General features: G+C 37.2%; 1 protein-coding gene across 3 annotated transcripts in view; it reads right to left on the bottom strand.

Annotated features, from left to right (window-relative positions):
* Positions 1-20,356, bottom strand: part of SUPT3H (SPT3 homolog, SAGA and STAGA complex component) — a 560,284-nt gene extending 539,928 nt beyond the window's left edge. For 2 of the 3 annotated variants that reach the window (XM_045071047.1, XM_004739777.3), the window contains exons 1-2: positions 20,077-20,356; positions 7,117-7,217 (exon numbers count right to left, since the gene is read on the bottom strand). In XM_045071047.1, coding sequence (XP_044926982.1) covers positions 7,117-7,217 — 101 coding nt within the window. In that variant the 5' untranslated portion in view covers positions 20,077-20,356. Of the gene's footprint in view, positions 1-7,116; positions 7,220-20,076 lie in introns of those variants that run through there. The other variant, XM_045071049.1, reaches the window with a different exon arrangement.
* Positions 20,357-20,830: the final 474 nt, after the last annotated feature.

Genomic DNA, 20,830 nt, shown 5'->3' on the forward strand with positions numbered 1-20,830 from the left:
TGATAGCGTTCACTGTTAGGAGGCAATCAATATATAATGGTAATATTAAATTTTAATCTCCAATCCAAAATTACTAACCACTTTTTGATATATTTCGGTATTAAGGAATCCATTTTTTTCTAAGATTCTGTTTATTTATTTGACAGATTGAGACACAACAAGAGAGGGGACACAAGCTGAGGAAGTGGGAGAGGGAGAAAGCAGGCTTCCCGCCAAGCAGGGAGGCCGATGCAGGGTTTGATCCCAGGATCCTGGGATCATAACCTAAGCCAAAGGCAGATGCTTAATGACTACGTCACCCAGGTGCCCCTTGAAGAATCCATTTTTACCCACTACAGTTTTGAGATTTTTTTTTTTTAAGTGGTCTTTACACAACACGGGCTCAAACCCACAACCCTGAGATCGAGTCACACACTCTACCAACTGAGCCCGCCAGGTGTCCCCATCCACTACCATTTTTAAAGATTAATTTTGAATTTGGCATATTTAAAAATAACAAGTTTTTGAAATCCTAGCATGTTAAAAACAACAAATTAACAAAATACTGCATAACATATTGCTAACTCTCTAGCTACCAGAAATTCTACAAAACCAGCTAAATGAAAATGAGGACCCAAAACTCACAATGCTGTTACATATTCTATTACATATTCAATTACCCTGGCAGAATAATCAAGTACAATACAATATGCTCAGAGCTATAGTGGTGGGACTTTTAGTAAGACTAAACACAAATATATTATGTAAATTTACAAAGGAACATTTTTAAGAAACACACTTCAGTATTATCTGTGCTTTCCAAAAAATGGAACATGAAATATAATATTAATCCTCCCAATCATTTCTAACCTGCCAAAGTAACCAAAAATTAATATCCCCAACTCTTTAAAGAACTGTGCAACAATGACAGCCAAAAGAAAGGAAGCAGCAGAAAGTAAATTGGTGACAGCACTTATTTATTTACTTAAAAGTAAATAGTAAATTTTAAAAAGTGATATAACATGTATATGTATTTTCCCAATTTCAATAAAAATATAAGAAACCGGGTGGGGTTATGGACATTGGGGAGGGTATATGCTATGGTGAGTGTTGTGAAGTGTGTAAACCTGCCAATTCACAGACCTGTACCCCTGGGGATAAAAATATATGTTTATAAAAAATTAAAAATTAAAAATTAAAAAAAGATATATAAGAAACTGAGAAAAGTAGTAGTCCATGTATAATTTAAACCATTTTTTTTAAGATTTTATTTATTTATTTGACAGAAAGAAATCACAAGTAGATGGAGAGGCAGGCAGAGAGAGAGAGGAAGGGAAGCAGGCTCCCTGCTGAGCAGAGAGCCTGATGCGGGACTCGATCCCAGGACCCTAAGATCATGACCTGAGCGGAAGGCAGCGGCTTAACCCACTGAGCCATCCAGGCACCGCTCCATGTATAATTTATATTTTCCATATTTCTTCTGTGTTGTCAAACATGTAGCTACTTGCAATATGTGACTATTTAAAGTTAATTAAGATAAATGTAAAATTCAGTTGTTCAGTTGCCTAGCTCACTTAACGTACTCAGTCAGCACACATAGTTAGTGGCTATCATACTGGAGAACACAGAAATAGAAATTTCCATCAATGCTGAAAGTTCTACCAGACTGCAGGCTACAAGGCAGACAATTCATTTTTTCTCTGTAATTATAAAAATTCTTCCCATGAAACTGCAAACATTTCCCCCTGCACTTGAAACATTTTTATAAGCTTCCTAACCAGACATTGATGAGAACCATTTTTTTTAAAAGATGATGGCAACAACTAACAGGACAGTGCCTACTATGCACTGGAAATAGCAACTATCTGCCTTGACTCAGAATCTCATTTCATCTTCATATAAACCCTATGACGTAGATGCAGGTCTACAGTCCTTTCTCTGAGAAACGTTCTTCAGAATTCCCGGGTTTTCAGGTTTTAGAAAGTTAATACTGAACATGAAGCATATATATATATACTACGTACCACCACAGGCAGTCTAGGTAAGCAGTCAGGAACACAATGGAATGTACGTACGAGAGTTAAGTGAATTCTAGAAGTACCCGTGAACCAGCTACATCCTGGTTCTGCCAACAAACTGGTTGAGAATGGGTATTCCCATTCTCCAGTGAAATACTTTGCAACCATATAGTACTTTTGAATGACGGATCTATGAACTGTCACCTATTTTTCCCGATACTACTGTCAGTAGTATTTACCGATACAATTTCATTAGAGAATTACCAAAATGACCATCCCCCTGGACTTGAGGGATTCATTCTAAGACTGAACAACATATTTTTCTCCCTGGTAATTACAGACATACTATCCTAAACTTGAAAGCCTTGTTTACTTTCTTTTCATGAGATAACTGATAGAGATATTTCAGTACAAATTCAAAATTATATTTTGTACTATTTATAAGACGACACTTTTTTTTGGTCAAGCACTTAATTCAGTTGGGATCTAGCAACTTAAACATTTCCTTATTTCATTTCTGAAAGGAAACTAGGTAAAACCAACTTTCAGTTACATACCACTTTTTAGGTTCTCAATCAGCTTTCACAGATTTTCTCACTTTCAGGAAAGACTGTGACCAATTTTAAATAATTTTAAAATCTTCCACATTATTGTATTTATAAACCAATGTATATCTTAAAATATTCCAAATAGATGCATTCCACAAAAAGTACAAGGATAAGTTTATCCACATATTTTAGTGTAAATTTATCAAGAATTAAAAGAAAATACTAATGGCAATAAAATATAACATTTAAATATTCAACAATGTAGCTATGTTTATATCCAAAATTATGACATATCAGAAATATGAGCATCCAATAAGGAGCCTATTAAGTATAACAAATACACAATTTCAACAAAAAATTACACTTTCTCTTCGTTATTGACATGACCTTACTTAAAAATATTTGGTGATTAGGCATAGGCAATTAAAATAAATGCTATGATAATATGAAAATAACTTCATCCAATACTTATAAAAAATTAGACCTCATTATTAACAATACTAATTAACAATAATTATTTAGCTTTCACATTATTTCATTAGAGTATACTACTCACACATAAATTAGTAAACACTGATTCATAAACTAAATTTTCTAAATCAAAATCAAAGCTTGATTGGCTGAAATGTAGTTTAGCATAATATGTCAGAAGTACGGACTCTTGAGGGAGTTAGACTTCCTGGCTTAAATATAAGGTTTTGCCACTTACTCTAATGGCAAGTTTTTGTAAGTTACTTACTTTTGTGTCTCAATTTCCTCATCTAATTTTTAAAAGGGGAATAGTAGGATCTACCTCACCAGGTTGTGTGAAGGTTAAATGAAACGGTACATGAAGTAGTTAGGCAGTGCCAGCATTCACTATTGTCAGTAGTATTAAAGCACCTCTGAACTTGGAATGAATTGTTAGCACTATTTACCTTTTAAGAATTCTTATCCAATTTCCTAAAAAACTTAAATGCACCAAGAAAACAATATTTGAAGGAATGCTATGTGAGTTGAATATATATCTAATATTTACACATATGTTTACATATCAGGTCTCTTTAAAGTCAGATTAACATGAGGCTAGAACTGGGAACATGACTCTTTCACAGCTCCTAACTTCAAAATGCTAAATTATAGCCAAATGATGCCATTTCACATAGACATCTATGCCCTCACCTAAGGCAGCAATGAATGAATAGTTGTTGCTACATGCCCCCAAAAACTCATAGGAAAAGAAGCAAATCTGACTGAAAAAACTATTAGTTCAGTTTTGGACATACTAAGTTTGAGGTGCTCATAGAATACTGCAGGGCATTCCGGGAAAAAGTCAGAAGTAGAGACCTCAGGAAGCTTATTCTCAGAAGTTCATCACTCTTTGTACTACCATGAAATTAATTTTTCATATCCTATTACCTAATAGTTATGTGTCTCCACAAACCTCTATTGCTACACTAAGTGGAAAGCATCTAGGTCCTGCCATGTAAGGGATCAATAAATGTTGATTTCTTTAAAAACAAAAAACTTGCAGAACTATATATACAGTTAAGAGAGTAAATTTTATCATATACTAAAAAAGCTAAAACAATTTTTTTTCAATCTGTGAATTTTAAATAAGGATGAAATTTTCATTTTGAAGAATTCTTACAAAATAAAGTACCTACAATAGGGATTTGAAAAGATTTCACTTTGTAATTTACGGAGTTAAGTAAATTACTTGAGTTCAGTAACTTAAAAATGAAAAGCCTCTGGACCCTCCCAGCACATATTATTCAAAGAGCTGTGATAAGAAGCATGTAGCAAATGTGCTGAGTTATTTGCTCTAGGTAAGGGAAAGCTGCTATCATCCCCCATGCACCAGCAACTGTCTGCTAATCCTTTAGTTTAAAATCTACAGAAACACCTCCTAAAGAATGCTTCACTGTACTATTTAGAAGCCAAACTTAAAATACGATCCATTCTATCAAGGCTCTAACAGTAGTACAGACCTGCTAGCCGCCAGCTCTGTATTTAATAGCAGAATATGACAATTTCATCTGTGCTTGACAACTGGACACCTTTCATTGAAACTATTCCCTGGAAATGACACTACAACATTGTTACTTATGTAGAGGGCAGGGAGCCAGGAGAAAAAAAGCCATTTATGGTGAATGGGTGTGAAAGACAGTAACAGTAGAGGATTAAAAAATGGTAATACAATATAAACAGGCTTAACAGAACTGTGAATGGGGATACACAGAATGGAATTTCTACAACACAAAATAAACACGAAGATTTAATCCTGCACTTCTCATCAGAAGTAAGCAAGAATAAATATATACTGCTTCTCATATAATCAAAAGCCTGAAAACCTTATACTGATATTGGTAAATTTAAAAGGATTCCCTCAATTTGGGCCCTTTTTTCCTGTTCTATGAAGCAATTCATAAGGGGAAAAAAATAACTTCAGACTATAAATGATGAATGTAACTATTAGGAGTAGCCTCTCTAAGAGGTCTGAAATAGAAGGAAAATGTACATTTCTTCCAAAGCTGTAGCCAACAATAACTTTTGCATTCTGAATCCAGCTTAAGCATATTAGTTGAGAAGATGTTTGCAAAAGTATTTAATAAGAAAGTGCTGAATTTAGCTTTTATTTTTTTCTGTTTTCTTAAGTGGCCTGCAGTCTATCAAATGCACTAAGAACCTCCCCTAAGTGTAAATGACCAAAAGGAAATAAAGCTTTCCCCTTATAGAAACTGTTTCTATAGATCAGGTAAACCTTTTCTGTAAAGGGCCACAGAATAAATATTTTCAGCTTTACAGGCCATATGGTCTCTGTCACAAAAACTCAGCTCTGTCATGTAGCATGAAAGTAGCGACAGGTAACAGATAAATGAGTATGGATGGGGTCCAATAAAACCTCATTTTCAACAACAGGCAGCCGGTCCATGGGACCATGACCATAGTTTGCTGACCTATGCTATAGACCTTGTTTTTTTTTTTTTACCTACGACAAATATATTGTTTTAATAAACACCACCAACTTTGAAATATGATGTCTGTGATTTGCTTTAAAATATTTCATAAAAGAAAAGTGGAGAGTAGGTTAAATGAGACTAGCAAAACACAATTATTGTTAAGGTTGAATGATGGATGCATGGAGTTCATTATCCTATTCTCTGTAATTTCATGAGTTTGAAATTAAAAGCTTTTAAAAATACAAAGTAAATCAATGAACCAGCTCTGCAGGAAAATGAATTTCTTCACTTTAATGTAAACCTTCTAAAGCACATTTATTATTTTGAAATATAATTAACATTATGCCACATAAAAAATTCTTAATGTAAAGCAACAAAACTAAAATGAAAAGGCTTATCATATGGAAGAGTATACCAGCATAAACCCTTAACATTTTCCATAATTTAAAACACAGGCTCCCCCATACAGCTCCTAAATATATTAAATTTATTCTCATCTTATCTAACAAAATATTACTAATTTTTGGTTTAAGAATATAATTATTTTTATAGGGCACATGTTATTTATGTTAACGTGTAATGGGTTTATTATTTTCCAAATAAATTAATATTTTTATATTATTTAAATTTAGAGTCCTAAACTCTAAGAAATAAGTATTCATGGATACAACCTACATAAACAAACGCTTTAGGTCTTCAACAACTAAGAATGTAAAAGGATCCTCCGACCAAAAAGCTTGAGAACCTATGGCTTAAATGTTCTCATTGTTGTCTAAAGTATGTTTACCAAGCATATGAACAGCATATGTATTTGAACAGTCACATAGTAAAGTTAATCCACTAAGAGGACTGTCAATATAAATATAAATATGACATACAGGGCAAGTTGAAAAGAATGTTGTACACACAGGAAAAGAAGAGCTCTAATGTGTTGTCCCACTTATGCAGATAATTGTCTCCTGAACCAATAATAAAGAAAAATATATGCTAGCAGACATCTCTAATAAGAGCGCTATCTCCTACCAAATCAAGCTAAGCCACGTCACTCAATGCAAAAAGCTAGAACTCAAGCTAAACAGGGCCTTAGGAAAGAAATCTTAATGACTGTATAATTTCTCAAAAACAATAAATGTGTTTTTTAAATGTTCTAGATTTTTTCTCAACATTTAGCAATATAGTGATTTCAGATATTATCAAAACTAAAAAGAAATTTAAATTAGGCTCATGGAATTATTATGATATTTGTGAAAAACTGAGAACCTCTGTGAAAACATCTGAACTATCCAAGAATATAATCAATCTCAAAATTCTCTAAATCTAAAACTAAAATAGGAATAAACAATCTGTAACACAGATTTGAACAGATAAAACCAGAGCAAAAATATTCCTGTGAATGTCCATTCTTTTATAAAGATAAACCAATATTTATTTTTCAAATACAATACCACCTACTATTTTTAATGACTTTTGCCCCTTTTGTATATGGCTATTTAATCTATTATCAGACTACTTCATTGTTACTTAAGTATGCATTTCCAAGTTAAGTTTTAGAAACTTTATTGTTTTTGTTGTCTTTTATCAACCTGAATAAACTTAAAATAGTAATGTGTGATACAGAGACATACTTACATCATACTCTGTAACTCTGCTGCAAAGCTTACAGACTTCCCTGTACTTCTTCCACTACTTGAAGTAGCAGTAGACATGGGGCTGGCTGCAGTATTATTCATCTAAATAAAAAAGAAATAAAGCTTACAAAATGTATTTAACTATAAGTAAATGCATCAAAAATGGAAGCAATTATAAATTACTTCAAAAAGTATAGAAAACTTTAAATTTCTAGTTTCTTCATAAATCTGCTTGTCCATACTTAATGTTCTTTATTAAAATGAAATAGTAAAATAGGGGCACCTACGTGGAGTAGTCAATTTAGCATCCAACTTTTGATTTCCATTCAGGTCATGATCTCTGGGTCCTGGGATCAAGTCCCGCCTAGGGCTCTACTCTCAGCATTAGTAGGCTTGAGATTCTCTTTCTCTCTCTCTGCCCCTCCCCCTACCCATCACACTCGCATGTGTGCTCACTCTCTCTCACAAATAAATAAATCTTTAAAATGAAACAGTAAAGAAGAAAAAACTGCTTAGTCAAATACAATATCAAAAAAGTATTCATTTAGGCGATTAACATTTTATGGAAGAAAAAGATTCATTAAAATACTTTACTAGAACCCCATGATTTTCAAAATGTGTTCCAGGGAGCCCTAACGTTCACAGGCAATACTTAAAGGAGCTTCCAATTGTCCCAAAGCACACCCTCCCAGTTCCATCCAGAATCAGAGAACAACCCTGATTTTTCTATTTCATGTATTGGGGTTCCAAGTAAGAGTTAATATAAAGAATTGGGCAGCTGTAAAATACAAAATTAGAAAACCACTGCATAATCTAATTGCTATTTGAACCAAAACCTAAAATATAAATAATAAAGTCAATCAGTAGATCGTAAATAAGCATTGTGATATTTTAAAATCTCATGGTTAAGTAAATCATCAATTTAAAATGTGACTTTTTCCCAATAAAATTAAGTTGATGCATAAGGGGAAAAGTAGATACCAATCCTAATATATGCTATTTTATTTAATGCACGTGGTATTCCCATAAACAAGAATTAGTGAAAATAATGTTAAAATAATGAAAGTAGATAAAAACCTCAATTACGCAGTAAGTGCTCAATAAATGTTAGCTATTATTTCATCTGTCCATATAAATTTTGCAATATAATTTTCCTTAAAAATGATCTGCAGATTTGAATATATGATATGAGATATATATATATATATATATATAATCCTATTCTCTGTAATTTCATGAGTTTGAAATTAAAAGCTTTTAAAAATACAAAGTAAATCAATGAACCAGCTCTACAGGAAAATGAATTTCTTCACTTTAATGTAAAGTTTAATGTAAACCAGAAGTCAGACTGTCTAGGTTCAAATCCCAGTTCTGCTACCTTACTAGGACTTTGGGCAAATTACTTAACTTCTTTGTACTCCAGTTCCTTCATCTTTAAAATGGGAATGATAATCCCACATTCTTAGGGTTGTTGTGAGCATTCAATGAACTAATCTGTACAAAGCATTCAGAACAGCTCTTAGCACACAGTAAGCGTACAACGTTAACTTAGTATTGTACAGAGAAAGAATTCTTTTACTGGTCAGCTAAAAGCTTTTATATGACAAATTGAGGTTACTATTTTTTCAGAATTGCAAGTCTCAGAAACTTGAATATTTTCACTGAACAGCCTTAACACGATTCAATAAATATTAAGTACTTGGTTTCCTTGTAAAATATTTTTCAGTACTGACATCATCACTACAGCTAGCAGTCATCCTAGCTCAAAAATCTGTCGTTGACTCCTCCTGCACCCTATCATTTGCAAAAACAAAACAAAACAAAACAAAAACAAATAAAAAAAATTCTACTTATGTTCTTACATCCTCCCCATCTTGTTCTACTGTATGGCCCTCTCTATAAGCACTATTTATAGCTTTTCTCTTTCCATCTCAATTCATTCTTCACCTTGCTGCGAAATTTATCTTCTTTTTTTTTTTTTAAGATTTTATTTATTTATTTGACAGAGAGAGAGAACAAGTAGGCAGAGAGGCAGGCAGAGAGAGGAAGGGAAGCAGGCCCCCGGCTGAGCAGAGAGCCCGATGTGGGACTCGATCCCAGGACCCTGAGATCATGAGCCGAGCCGAAGGCAGCGGCTTAACCCACTGAGCCACCCAGGTGCCCCCGAAATTTATCTTCTTAATACATCCTCTAACCTGACAGCTCCTGCGGGCAATGGAGGCTAAAACTGATATAGGAAACCCAAACCCGGGTATTTACCAAGCTCTGAGATGGAAGGACTGGGCTCCATGAAGATGACTGAAGGGATGAAAAAAAAAAAAAAAAGCCACCAAAAACAACAACAATAACAAAACTACTATAAACTACCGCCTGAGACAGGCCATGTATGAAGCGTTTGAGAGAAGGCAACGGGACAGAGGCCTAAGATGAGCAGCATACTAGCAGGTTGGCTAGATCTGGAATATCCCAATATCCTCCTGTGGCAAGGCCAACTATCTGCCCGCATAAGTCCTGGTCTAGTATGAGGTCCCTAAGGGCGAGAGCAAATGAAAGAGCAGAAAAGGCAAAACCTTTTACTCAAATTGAGCCTGAAAACCAAAATTCTAAAACACATAAAGAAGCTAACGCTATGAAAGACCACTGACTGTTTTTAAGCCTCATTTTTTTTCCCCACAGGCTTTTACAATAAGTACTTTTTTCTACAGACAATATAGGAAAAGAAGCATCACCATTAGAACTCAGGTTAAAAAGAAAAATCACATTGCCAAATCCAAGATTGGGGGAAGACAAACAGGAAATGACTAGGAACAGTCCTACAGAATCAGGACAGTGATAAAAAAGGAACCTGGCTCTCTCAAGGACCTTAGAAATGGTTTCCCTCATCCCACCAGAACCCTGGCAAAGATACGATGTCCCAGAGAAAACGTTAAACTCAAAGTTTATTAACCCCAATTTCCAAAAACAGTTATGATTTAAGGTGACTCATATCAGACTGGAAGACATGCCAGTGTGTGGCACGATCCTGTGGCCTAATGTCCCATGACACTGTGGGAGCAATCTGCCCCTTTTTCATTTTGCAAATCCAGTCACCCTACTTTAACACTCTGAAGAGGAGACACTTCAGAAAGTAAATTTGTATTAAAACCACAGCTCTCTTCAGTTGTCCCCCTACTGCAAATGTTTCACATCAAGGGTATTTATTGGTAAGAGGTAAAAGGTCCCAATCGTAGTTTATTATAACCGCGATCATCCTTTCACAGTCAAGTTATTTAATTTTTAAATCAAACAGGTGTATAACATTTTTCTGACATGATGAGCTGATAGCTCATTAGAACCTTTAAAAAATTATTTCCCATACCCACATTTCATTTGATTTAGATAATTAACTTCTTTAGACATAACTTCTTTACACATCAAAGTCCTATCATCCCAATGCTTTATTTCCTTTCTCCTAGACATTAAAAAAAAAAGTCAGTTAAAAGCAGAAGCACTCAAGTCAATTTTCTCTAATAAATACAGTTAACATGGAACTGAAAACCTACTGTAATCTTCTCAATGGGTTAATGTCCTGCAGTTGTTTTAGCTTTCAATCGAAATGCAGCTGTTTGCCATATTTTACAAAATGAATTCAGATGTGCAGATGGAGACCTAGATTATTTCAACATGCAACAGTTTAAATGTGAACCCGAAGAGTAAGTTCATCTCTGATTAATACTTATATTTAAACCTGATCGTTAAGCCAAGAGCCAATACTATGTCACACCTGTAAGCTCTTATTCTGGAGTAGAAAAATTGAAATCTTTTATTTCAAAATGATGGAATTTAAGGATATACCTTTTCTCATACTGTCACAACAATTTTTTTTTAATTGTAGTAAACTTATACATTAAAATGTGAATTAAACAAAAATGTAATGAACATGCTACTGGGTTTCTAATTATAGCTCATATTTTTGGTGCTAAATGACCAAAGATGAAATACCATGAAACATCTTTGGCTTAAAGTACCTCCAAGAGTTGAAAACTTTATTACTAGTTATAGCACCATCAAAACAACATAAATATCTGGATTGTGAAATCCATCAGTTTACCCATTAAGACAGTGGAATGTTTTATCATTTCTTCTATTACATCACTGCTGAAGAAAATTAAGTCAGCAGACCTATATACTGATTCTGAGCATAACAGTTCTAATTCCAATCACCCATAAGCTGAACATCCTGCATAATATAAATTAATAGAAAACTGTTACAATCAGAACATTCTCATCTTCATAGAACTCCAAAGGCAGGAAGCAATTATGGTTAAGCCAACACTATTATACACTTCATTCTGGTTCTGTTGTTTAAAAAAAACCTCAAATTACATCATGATACAAATTTTTCCTGCTGTGAAAAATAATACCAAATGATCATTCAATGACCGAGAATGTAAAAAATAAAAAAAAGTTAAGTGTACAAAGTGTCAAAACTTCTATACCTAGTATTTGGGATACCACAATGGTAACTCCAATATATTTATATATGCCCCATTTCAAGTGGACTTCAGAAAGTATAAAGCTCAAGAGTGCATACAATTACCTGCTAAAAGAGAAGCAACATACCATGAAAAACTGAAAGAACAGATGATTCACATATAATTTTTAACTGTTTCAAAACCAACTGCAATTTTTTGGAAAATGCTAATTGTATTTTCATAACTAAAGATCATTTGTATTCACTTACCCCATATCAAATGAGTTCAGGACCTAAAATAAAATGCATCAGTCACAGCATTTCTCACACTAGACACTACAATGTTAATTATTTCCTTGTCATCAACCTAGCTAACTCCTTAATGACAGGACACTGCTTATTCTGTAATTTTAATACTTAATATGCTGCCTACCACTGCTGATACTCAGTAAACGTTGCATGAATGATCAAATTACTAAGTGGTGTAATAAGGGATAGAAAGATAAGAAAGATGTATCTGTGTCATTTAGTAGCTTATAGCCTACTGAAGTGAACAGATCAGATATACTCAATGGAATGAGTTTAGATAAAACACAAGATCCTCTTAGACAAGAGGAGCAGCTAAGACCCATTCAATTATTATGGGAAAACCGTCCTGAGATTTAATACTTGTAACAATCTGAAAATAAAGCATATTTAACTGCATTACAAACAAAACCAGGTAAGTGAACAGCACATCTGAACTATCCATGTCACTGGATTACTATAAAATCAAAGTGCAGAAGTGAAAGTACATTGAAAATTATGAAGCACCATAAAAAGCAAAATGATAGCAAATATTTTTCCTTACCATTCACTGAGCAATCATTTTTCTTAAAAACTACTAGAACAGGAATAAGTACTTCCTAACCAAAATTAGTTTGATTCTAATTAGTATGGGTAAGAAGCTACAAATTTTCATTAGGAACAACCAATTATCAAAATGACAAGTTATTAACTACACTATAAATAGAGAATCACCATTTTAATATAATTATCAAAGGCTTCATATTTACAGACAGAAAAACTCTCCTCTGTAATATACTATTTCCTGGTATATTTTCCCCCACCAAACCTGCTTCCCTGTTCAACATTCCCAGTTCTATTAAGAGCAACACTACTCTTCAGTCACAGAAGTTCATAAAGTCCATGGCGTTTTTGATTGACCAGCACTTCTCCTGACAACATCCATGCAATCTGCTCCTGGCATCTTTTGTTTTAATAAAGCAATTCTAATGCAGTCTCTTCCTTTCCAATCTCACCTTAACAAATACACTTACTACAGTACCTTTTAAACACATCTCTCACCTTTCTTTTTTTTTTTTTTAATCTTTTTAAAAGATTTTATCTATTTATTTGACAGAGAGAGGCACAGAGAAAGAGGGAAAACAAGCACAAGTAGTGGGACAAGGAGAAGCAGGCTTTCCACTGAGCAGGGAGCCCAATGTGGGCCTCAATCCCAGGACCCTGGAATCAGGAACTGAACCGAAGGCAGACGCTTAATGACTGAGCCACCCAGGCGCCCTCCCACCTTTCTAATTAATTCCGTATACCATCTCCAAAGTACTCATTCTTATTTAGAATTATTTGTTACTCCTCTACTCAAGGCATCCAGTATTTCTCCTTCACCTGGAGGATAAAACTTATCTAAAATCAGTCCCACAGGACCTCTGCAGCCTCCTTTCCCACAGCAGTCAAAGCAAATACCCAGTTATCTCCCAGACCATCTCAGGTTCTTCTGAACCTTTAGCCTACAGTTCTTCCTCCTTGCAATACCTTTTGCTTCCTCTCCACATCCTAGCTGCCTAGAGAAGCCCAACCTAAGCTCATTTATCTCCAAGAAGACTTTCCAGACTCATGATCATCAGGAATCCTCCTTTCCCTGTCATCTAATGTTTTCATTTTGAATTCTTTTGTTGAATTTTAAATATTTCAATGCACACACATTACTTTAGTTTTATTAATAAAATAAACTTCCCAACTGTTGGCAGTTGACTACACCTGTACCTCCCCCTTCACAGAGAAATGAAAAGCCTTTATTTTCTAACTCCCTCCACTCCCCTCTTTCAAAATCACCATACCTTCTCCTAATTCCCTCTTCTTACATTCAAGGCACCTCCTTAGTTAAAGCCAATGCCCCACCTGTTCGTTGGCTTTATCCATTCCTAACTATTTAGTGAGCACCTACTCCAGGCCAAACACTGTTGTAAGGAGCTCTGGATACGGTCATGACTGAGCGAGAAAAAAAAAACGATGTTACAATGCAGGAGATGAGCATATAAATACAATGCCAGGTAGTGACAAATGCTATGAAAACAAATTAAACAAGTTGTTTTCAGCCAGGAGGTGACACTTAATAGAAGATATGAATGAAGCCCAGGAGGGAGCTTTGGAGAACTTCCAGGCAAAAAGAATAGCAAAGTACCAAGATCCTGAGGCCAATGTGGTTCAAGTGAAGAGAACAAAGCAGATAAGCAGTAGAAAATAAAAAGGTCTGAGAGGTAGCAAGACGTCAGATGATATAAAGCCTTCTAGGCCATAGAAGTTAAATTTCAGTTAGATATAATGTAAAACTACTAGAGAACTGTAAAAAAGGAAGAGACTTGAAATATTTTAGGTCTTAAGGTTTAATTATTTTGGAGAGAGAATAAGATAGCATGTGTATGCACAAGCACAGCAAGTGGGCGGGACATAGGGAGAGGTGTGGACGGACGGACACACACACACACACACACACAAGACCCCAAGGGGACTCCTGACTGAGTGCAGAGCCCAATAGGAGGCTCGATCTCATGACCCTGAGATCATGTATTATCCCCCTACCAATGAGAAAGGGGGGAATAAAAACTGGGTAAAGAACGTAAGTCTAACAAAAAAATCAGGCTTTGATCCCAGGTAGCTGATAACCTGAAATATTCTGTCCATGTACATACGTATTTTTACAAAAATTCACGGATGTCCCATTTTAGTGCCTTAGTTTTTTTCATCTGTAAACAATGCCAATCTCCTTTAACATACTAAAATAATGTGAAATTACTGAGAAGCTGTACACATAGTAAGCAGTCGAGGACTTGTCATTAAGTTATTTCAGAGACTGCTGACTTCAGAAATTCTTTGCTTAAAATTAAATCTTAGGCAAACGGATAAACCATTATAACAGACAAAACTATAACTATACAAACTGGTGGGAGGGGAACCAAAGACATCTGAGGTTCAGAACTACAGTTTGAGAAAAACTAATTTCATCCAAATCCCTCATTTTTCAGGTGAGGAAACTGAAGTCCAGAGGGGTTTCTTGAACTGCCCAAGGACACTTCACTATTTAGTGATACAGCTGGGACTAAAACTGAAGTCCCGACTTCTGGTCCACAGAGTTCTCTCTACTATCCCACGAGGAACATACAAATAAAAGTTGATCATAATTAACTCACAAGACCTCCATAATGTGTTTGTCATAGTGAACTTTGTTGCAAAATATCTGCCTATGCTGAGTCAGTTTAGCAGTAAATAGCTGGGCTCTGGAGTTCAAATACAGGCACACTTACGACGTGCTCTTGGGCAAGTCACATCACTTCCCTGCCTTAGTTCCCTCATCTTTAAAATGCAGGTTAAGGGGCGCCTGGGTGGCTCAGTGGTTTAAAGCCTCTGCCTTAGGCTCAGGTCATGATCCCAGGATCCTGGGATCGAGCCCCACCCCGGGCTCTCTGCTCAGCAGGGAGCCTGCTTCCTCCTCTCTCACTCTGCCTCTCTGCCTACTTGTGATCTGTCAAATAAATAAATAAAATATTTAAAAAATAAAATAAAATGCAGGTTAAAAGTGTACTCCCCTTGTAGATTACATGAAGCAATATTTTTAAAGCACCTGGGACAGTGCCTGGTACATAGAAAGCACTCAGTTCATTATCATGATGATGAAGAAGAAGAAAGAAGAATCCAAGCAAAATTACAGTTTCTTAAAAATATTTCACAAAGAATTACCATTAAACATACATATTCTCAAAGAAGGAATGTTATGATTAGGAGTAGTCCTTTAAAGATCCAGAAGCAAATAATATGAATGAAGTGAAACATACAATCTTCAGTCATAGAACCTCTATGGCATTTAAAACAGCAAGAGTGTACTCGGAGATTTTAAAATAATTTATATTTGTATAGTATTTTCCATTTATAAAGTACACTCACATAAATTATTTCAATTTTATTGCCCTATGAATTTCATGAACAACCATTTTTTCAGCAGCTACTACATACCATATGCCAGACAGCATGCTTTTTTCATATTCAGTACCTTATTTAACCTTCAATATCCACTAACTATCCACCAGATCTTATCAGAGGCAGTAGTATAATGCCAAAAAACTGAGAGATCCATTCCAGAAAGTAACAGCCTCTTCGGTATCACCTATTAAGTGGGAATGACATGTTTGGATAAATAAATGAGATACAGCATTTTGCATAGTAGATGGAATACATCAAAGGCCCATTAAAACATTGGGTCTCCCTTAGTGGTAATACGGAGTTGTTTTGTGTAGAAAATATGTCACAGGTGCCTGGGTGGCTCAGCCGGTTAAGCACCCACTCCTGGTTTCGCCTCAGGTCACAATCTCAGGGTCCTGGGATCAAGTCAGACTCTGTGTGCATTGTGGAGTCTGCTTAGGATTCTCTCTCCCTCCCTAACCACCCCCCCCCCAAATAAATCAATCTTGGGAAGAGAAAATATATTGCAACCAGATCAGCAAAGTACCAATACCATGATTTACAGTATTGTTAAAAAGAGCAACCTCGGGTAGTGCCTGGTATACTTTACACAGTTTCACAAATAAAAATATACAACAATTTTTGCAGATTTAAAGTCAGTCTCTACTAGAGGTAGCAGGTTGACAAGTTGAGACAAAACCAATTAAATAATGAAATGTCTGTAAAGCATTTAATGTGTTTCACCCATAAAATTGCACAAAGCAATTTATGCCAGTCTCTTCTGAAGTCTTCAACAATCCTGTGAAAAGTCTAGGACGAGCTGAGATACTAATTCCATTTTACAGAAGAAGAAATTGAGGTTGAGAGAAGTTAAATACTTTAACTGAAGTCACAAAGACAGAATATGGTAGGGAAGGACTAAACTTAGGTTTTCAGAATTAGATTTAAGTACTTCTTGGCAGTTATCCACAATGTATCTCAGAACATCAATATCTCCTCCAGATCCTTTATTCAATAAACTTAAGGGGTGCCTGGGTGGCTCAGTTGGTTAAGCAACTGCCTTTGGCTCAGGTCATGATCCCAGAGTCCTGGGATCCAGTCCCAAATCGGGCTCCCCCTGCTGTGTAGGGAGTCCGCTTCTCCCTCTCCCTCTGCCTGCCACTCCCCTTGTTTGTGTTCTCTCTCTTTCTCTCTCAAATAAATAAAACCTTTTAAAAAATCAATAAACTTAAGGCTAAAACAGCTTATATTTATTGAGCACTTACTTTTTAAGTGCTTTGCTGTACACAATGTATCACATGGATTACATCTTTTAAACCTCAGCAGAGTAAGGACTCAAACCAAGTGTGTTTGACTCTCAATAAAACATTTATCTACCACAGTATAAATTAATACAATAGTGCATTTGGCTGAAGTATTTTTCTTTACTATTTAAGTGAACTATAAACAAACTCCTTCTTGAACATCCTAAATACGTAAGAAACAGATTTCTGACCAACTTCACTATTCAACTTCACCATAAAATAAAATGGATATTATTTTCAACAAGAATACTCAGTCTTCTGATTTGATTGGCATGATCTGACTTTCTCTGAAGCCTCTTATACCACAAGATCTTTTAGGTAGAAAAAACAAAAATCAACCTGCCCAAGAATTACATTCAATATAAGGAGAGAAGCAAAAATGTGTAATTCCCAGTGGCTTAAATGGACAGGTCACTTTCTGGTCTTATTCCAGATAATCTATTATTTAAGCACACAAGCTCTCAATACTTCAGTACATTTGTAAGACTGCAACATGGTTAATCCTCCTAAAATTACATATTACAAATCTCAACAAGAATAAAAGTAGGGTGATATTTTTATGTAGTACCAACTGGGATATTTTTTATATGAGAGGGCCTCTATTAATACTTATGCCACGAAAAACAGGCCCTAAACAATGACTGTCACAGAGAAGATGGGGTATACAATCACTTATATGAAGCAACCCATTTTGACTCGTATGTTATAGGCTATTCTCTATATATGCTAAATCCATGAGCTTTAAGTTTCTGGCCCATTATCGATTATCTTCAGCCTTGAGATCAAGAACATCATTTTACAAACACCAGGCCAGAGTTAAGGGTGCTATCTATAAAAAATGCTTTTTAAGTTTTATTCTCAAACTTAACTTTATGAACATCTGCTTAAAAAAGAAAAAAATCTACATATTTCAAAGAAAAAAATCTTACAAATATCACCAAGTTCCAGACTATCTCTTCAAAAGTTTTGAATACCAATAACCGCAAAACTACTTCTAAAATGGCCCAGTGCTGGGGCACCTGGGCAGCTCAGACAGTTAAGTGTAGCCTTCCACTCAGGGCATGATCTCAGGGTTCTGGAATCAAGCCCAGGATCAGGCTCCCTGCCCAGTAGGAAGACTGCTTCCCCTCTCCCTCTGCTCCTCTCCCCCAGCCCCTTAGAGCTCTCTCTCATATAAAATGTTCAAAAAATAAAATAAAATAAAATGGCCCAATTCTCAAAAACTATTAGAAACTATCAACTCACTTTATTATACAAAAATTATAAAACAAAAAAATACCATGTTTCAAATGGAAAAAAAAACCCTTCAGAAATAAAAACGTTGAAATGATGAAAGAATAGTGAAAATCCACGGTCACAATACGGTACAATATGATTAAAGATAGTATCGCTATCCGGATAGCATAGTATGGCTCTCCGGATAAATCTGGCATTAGCTGTACAACTTAAGGAGTCAAAAGAATGATCTGCTTTAATTTGTCAAGGCCTAAGTAAGTACTAACAGAACTATGCACTGAATCATATATTTGAGCAAAAGGCCTTATTTGAATATAATTATGATTCCCAAAGGCAATAAATGCTCCAAGAGTTGTCTTGTCTTAAAACTCAACCAAATCCAGAACTGGGAGGGATCTCAGAGTCTAAATTCTAAGCTTATGCTGTCCAATAAGGCAGTGACCAGCCACTTGTGGTTATTTATACTTAAATTAATTAAAATAAAATTTAAAATTAAGTTCCTCAGTGCACTACCCATATTTCAAGTGTTCAAGAGTCACCTAAGACTAGTGGATACCATATTAGTACAGCAGAGATTACAGAATATTTCCACACGGCAGAAAGTTCTACAATGTTGGGAATTGTTGCTCTAGATTTAGGCTGCTTTAGATCTTTGCTTGAATATTCCCAGAGATAAAAAAGAAGTGCAATGAAGTGCATTCTCCTTTTGCAAAGTACCATCAAAAAACTGTTCTCATATTCAGTCAAATCCAGTCTCTCTGAAACATCCACCAGAAATCCCGGGAGTTCCGTCCTCAGTTCGGTCTTCAAGAAATCTCTGCACGGCTAACTCCATTCCATTTCCAAAGTTCCGACTCTCGACATACACTAAAACCCTAGGTCCCTTCCTCCCAGATAAATACATAATTTCTTTCAAACGAAACAGTTTCAAGTTTGTATCAGCCTCACGAAGGTATGCTAATTTATCCAGTGGACATTAATAACACGTGTTAATGTCGTCTCCGAGCTTCAGATATCACATTCTGCTGTTCCTATAAATCTACTCTCGCTTATCGGACCTTCAAGGGTCTTGAATTTTAATTTGGAAAACAGTCACTCTGAACTTCTCAAAACATGGAGACTCAAATTAATTACACTTAACATGTAATCGATCGGTGCCTGGTGCTGTATGACCTTATATAACCCTGGCAATTCTGAGCTAGGCTATTACTTCCCCCATCTACAGAGCGCAACTACCAGCCAACTGCAGGCTAAATGATTTCCCCAGGGGTCACAGATGTGGGCCCAGCCCCCAGAGAACAGAGTGGCGCTTTTCGTGTTTCCGGATGCTACCCTTTTCCCAGCGCTTCTTCCACCCTGCCCGTAAAGCAATTTCCTTCTGTAAAGATTTTTCCCAGCAAAACACTAGCTACATGACGCGCAAAAGGTGCCTAACACACCCCAGCCACGCCAGCTCCCCTCGCCCCACGCCCACCCGCCGACGGGGAGGAGTCAAGAGCCGGCTAGCTCCACGCTCGGCGGGAGGACCGGGTGCCGAACCCGGACGGTGCCTCACACGACCGTCCTCCCTTCAGCCCTAAAGCGCAAACGCCCATTCCTCCCCCGCGGCCGCCCTTGGACAAGGGCCAGGGCGGGGCCGGGGCCCAGAGACGCGGGGCTCGCCACGCGCCGTCCCTCCCGCTACGCAGACTTCTCCCGCCCGCCCCGCACCGCCCCCCGCACCCCCTACAACCTCTGCTTTAAGAACACTTGTAGGCACGGCTGCGCGTCCCGCGTGGAGAATGTGGGGAGAGATGGTGCGGTTTCTGCTGCGGCGGCCCGGGACACGCTTGGAAAGGGGCGGGGTGGAGGGCTCAGAGTGTAGAAAGGGAGAAGGTGGCTCGGCCGGGGCAGGGGTGGGGGGGGGGCACAAAATGGCGTGAGCCCGACTCTCCGTGGGGCGGGGGTTGCGGAGACGGAGGAGGGAGCGCAGTAGACGCCCCCACCATTAGCTGCGCGGACGCTGGCGCATGCGCGCTCGGCCAGGTGGCCGTGGTCTCCTTTCCCGAGCAAGCCACTTCCGCCACGCTCGCCGGGGGCGGGGCGTCGTGGAGCGCTCCGGCTGCGGCTTTCGTAGCCCGGGGCCACCCTGGTCCGGGCGGCGGGCCTCCAAGCGGGGCCTGCAGGCAGAGGAGTGGAGTTGAGCCGGGAATCGAAGGGTGCTGGAGGGCCGGGCCGTTCTTTAAAGCGTGGGCTGAGAGAGCTGGGGTGTTCGAGCGGTTGGGTGACCTACACTGGAAGTTTGTTTTCAGCTTCAGGGCAGAGATTGGCCTGTGTAAGCGTCTGCCTACGAACTGGGGTGAAGCGGGGTCTTCACTGGATTGTGCTTTTAGGATGGGGAAGGGAAACGGAGAGAGCAAAAAGACCCGCTCCCGCAAGGTGTTTCTGGGACCTTGAGACCACCTCTTCCGCAGGCTCCCTAACACCACCAGTCCCCGCCCTGCCTC

Source organism: Mustela putorius, unplaced genomic scaffold (genome assembly GCF_011764305.1).
Source record: "Mustela putorius furo isolate JIRA1106 unplaced genomic scaffold, ASM1176430v1.1 tig00003983_pilon_pilon_pilon, whole genome shotgun sequence".
Classification (NCBI taxonomy): domain Eukaryota; kingdom Metazoa; phylum Chordata; class Mammalia; order Carnivora; family Mustelidae; genus Mustela; species Mustela putorius.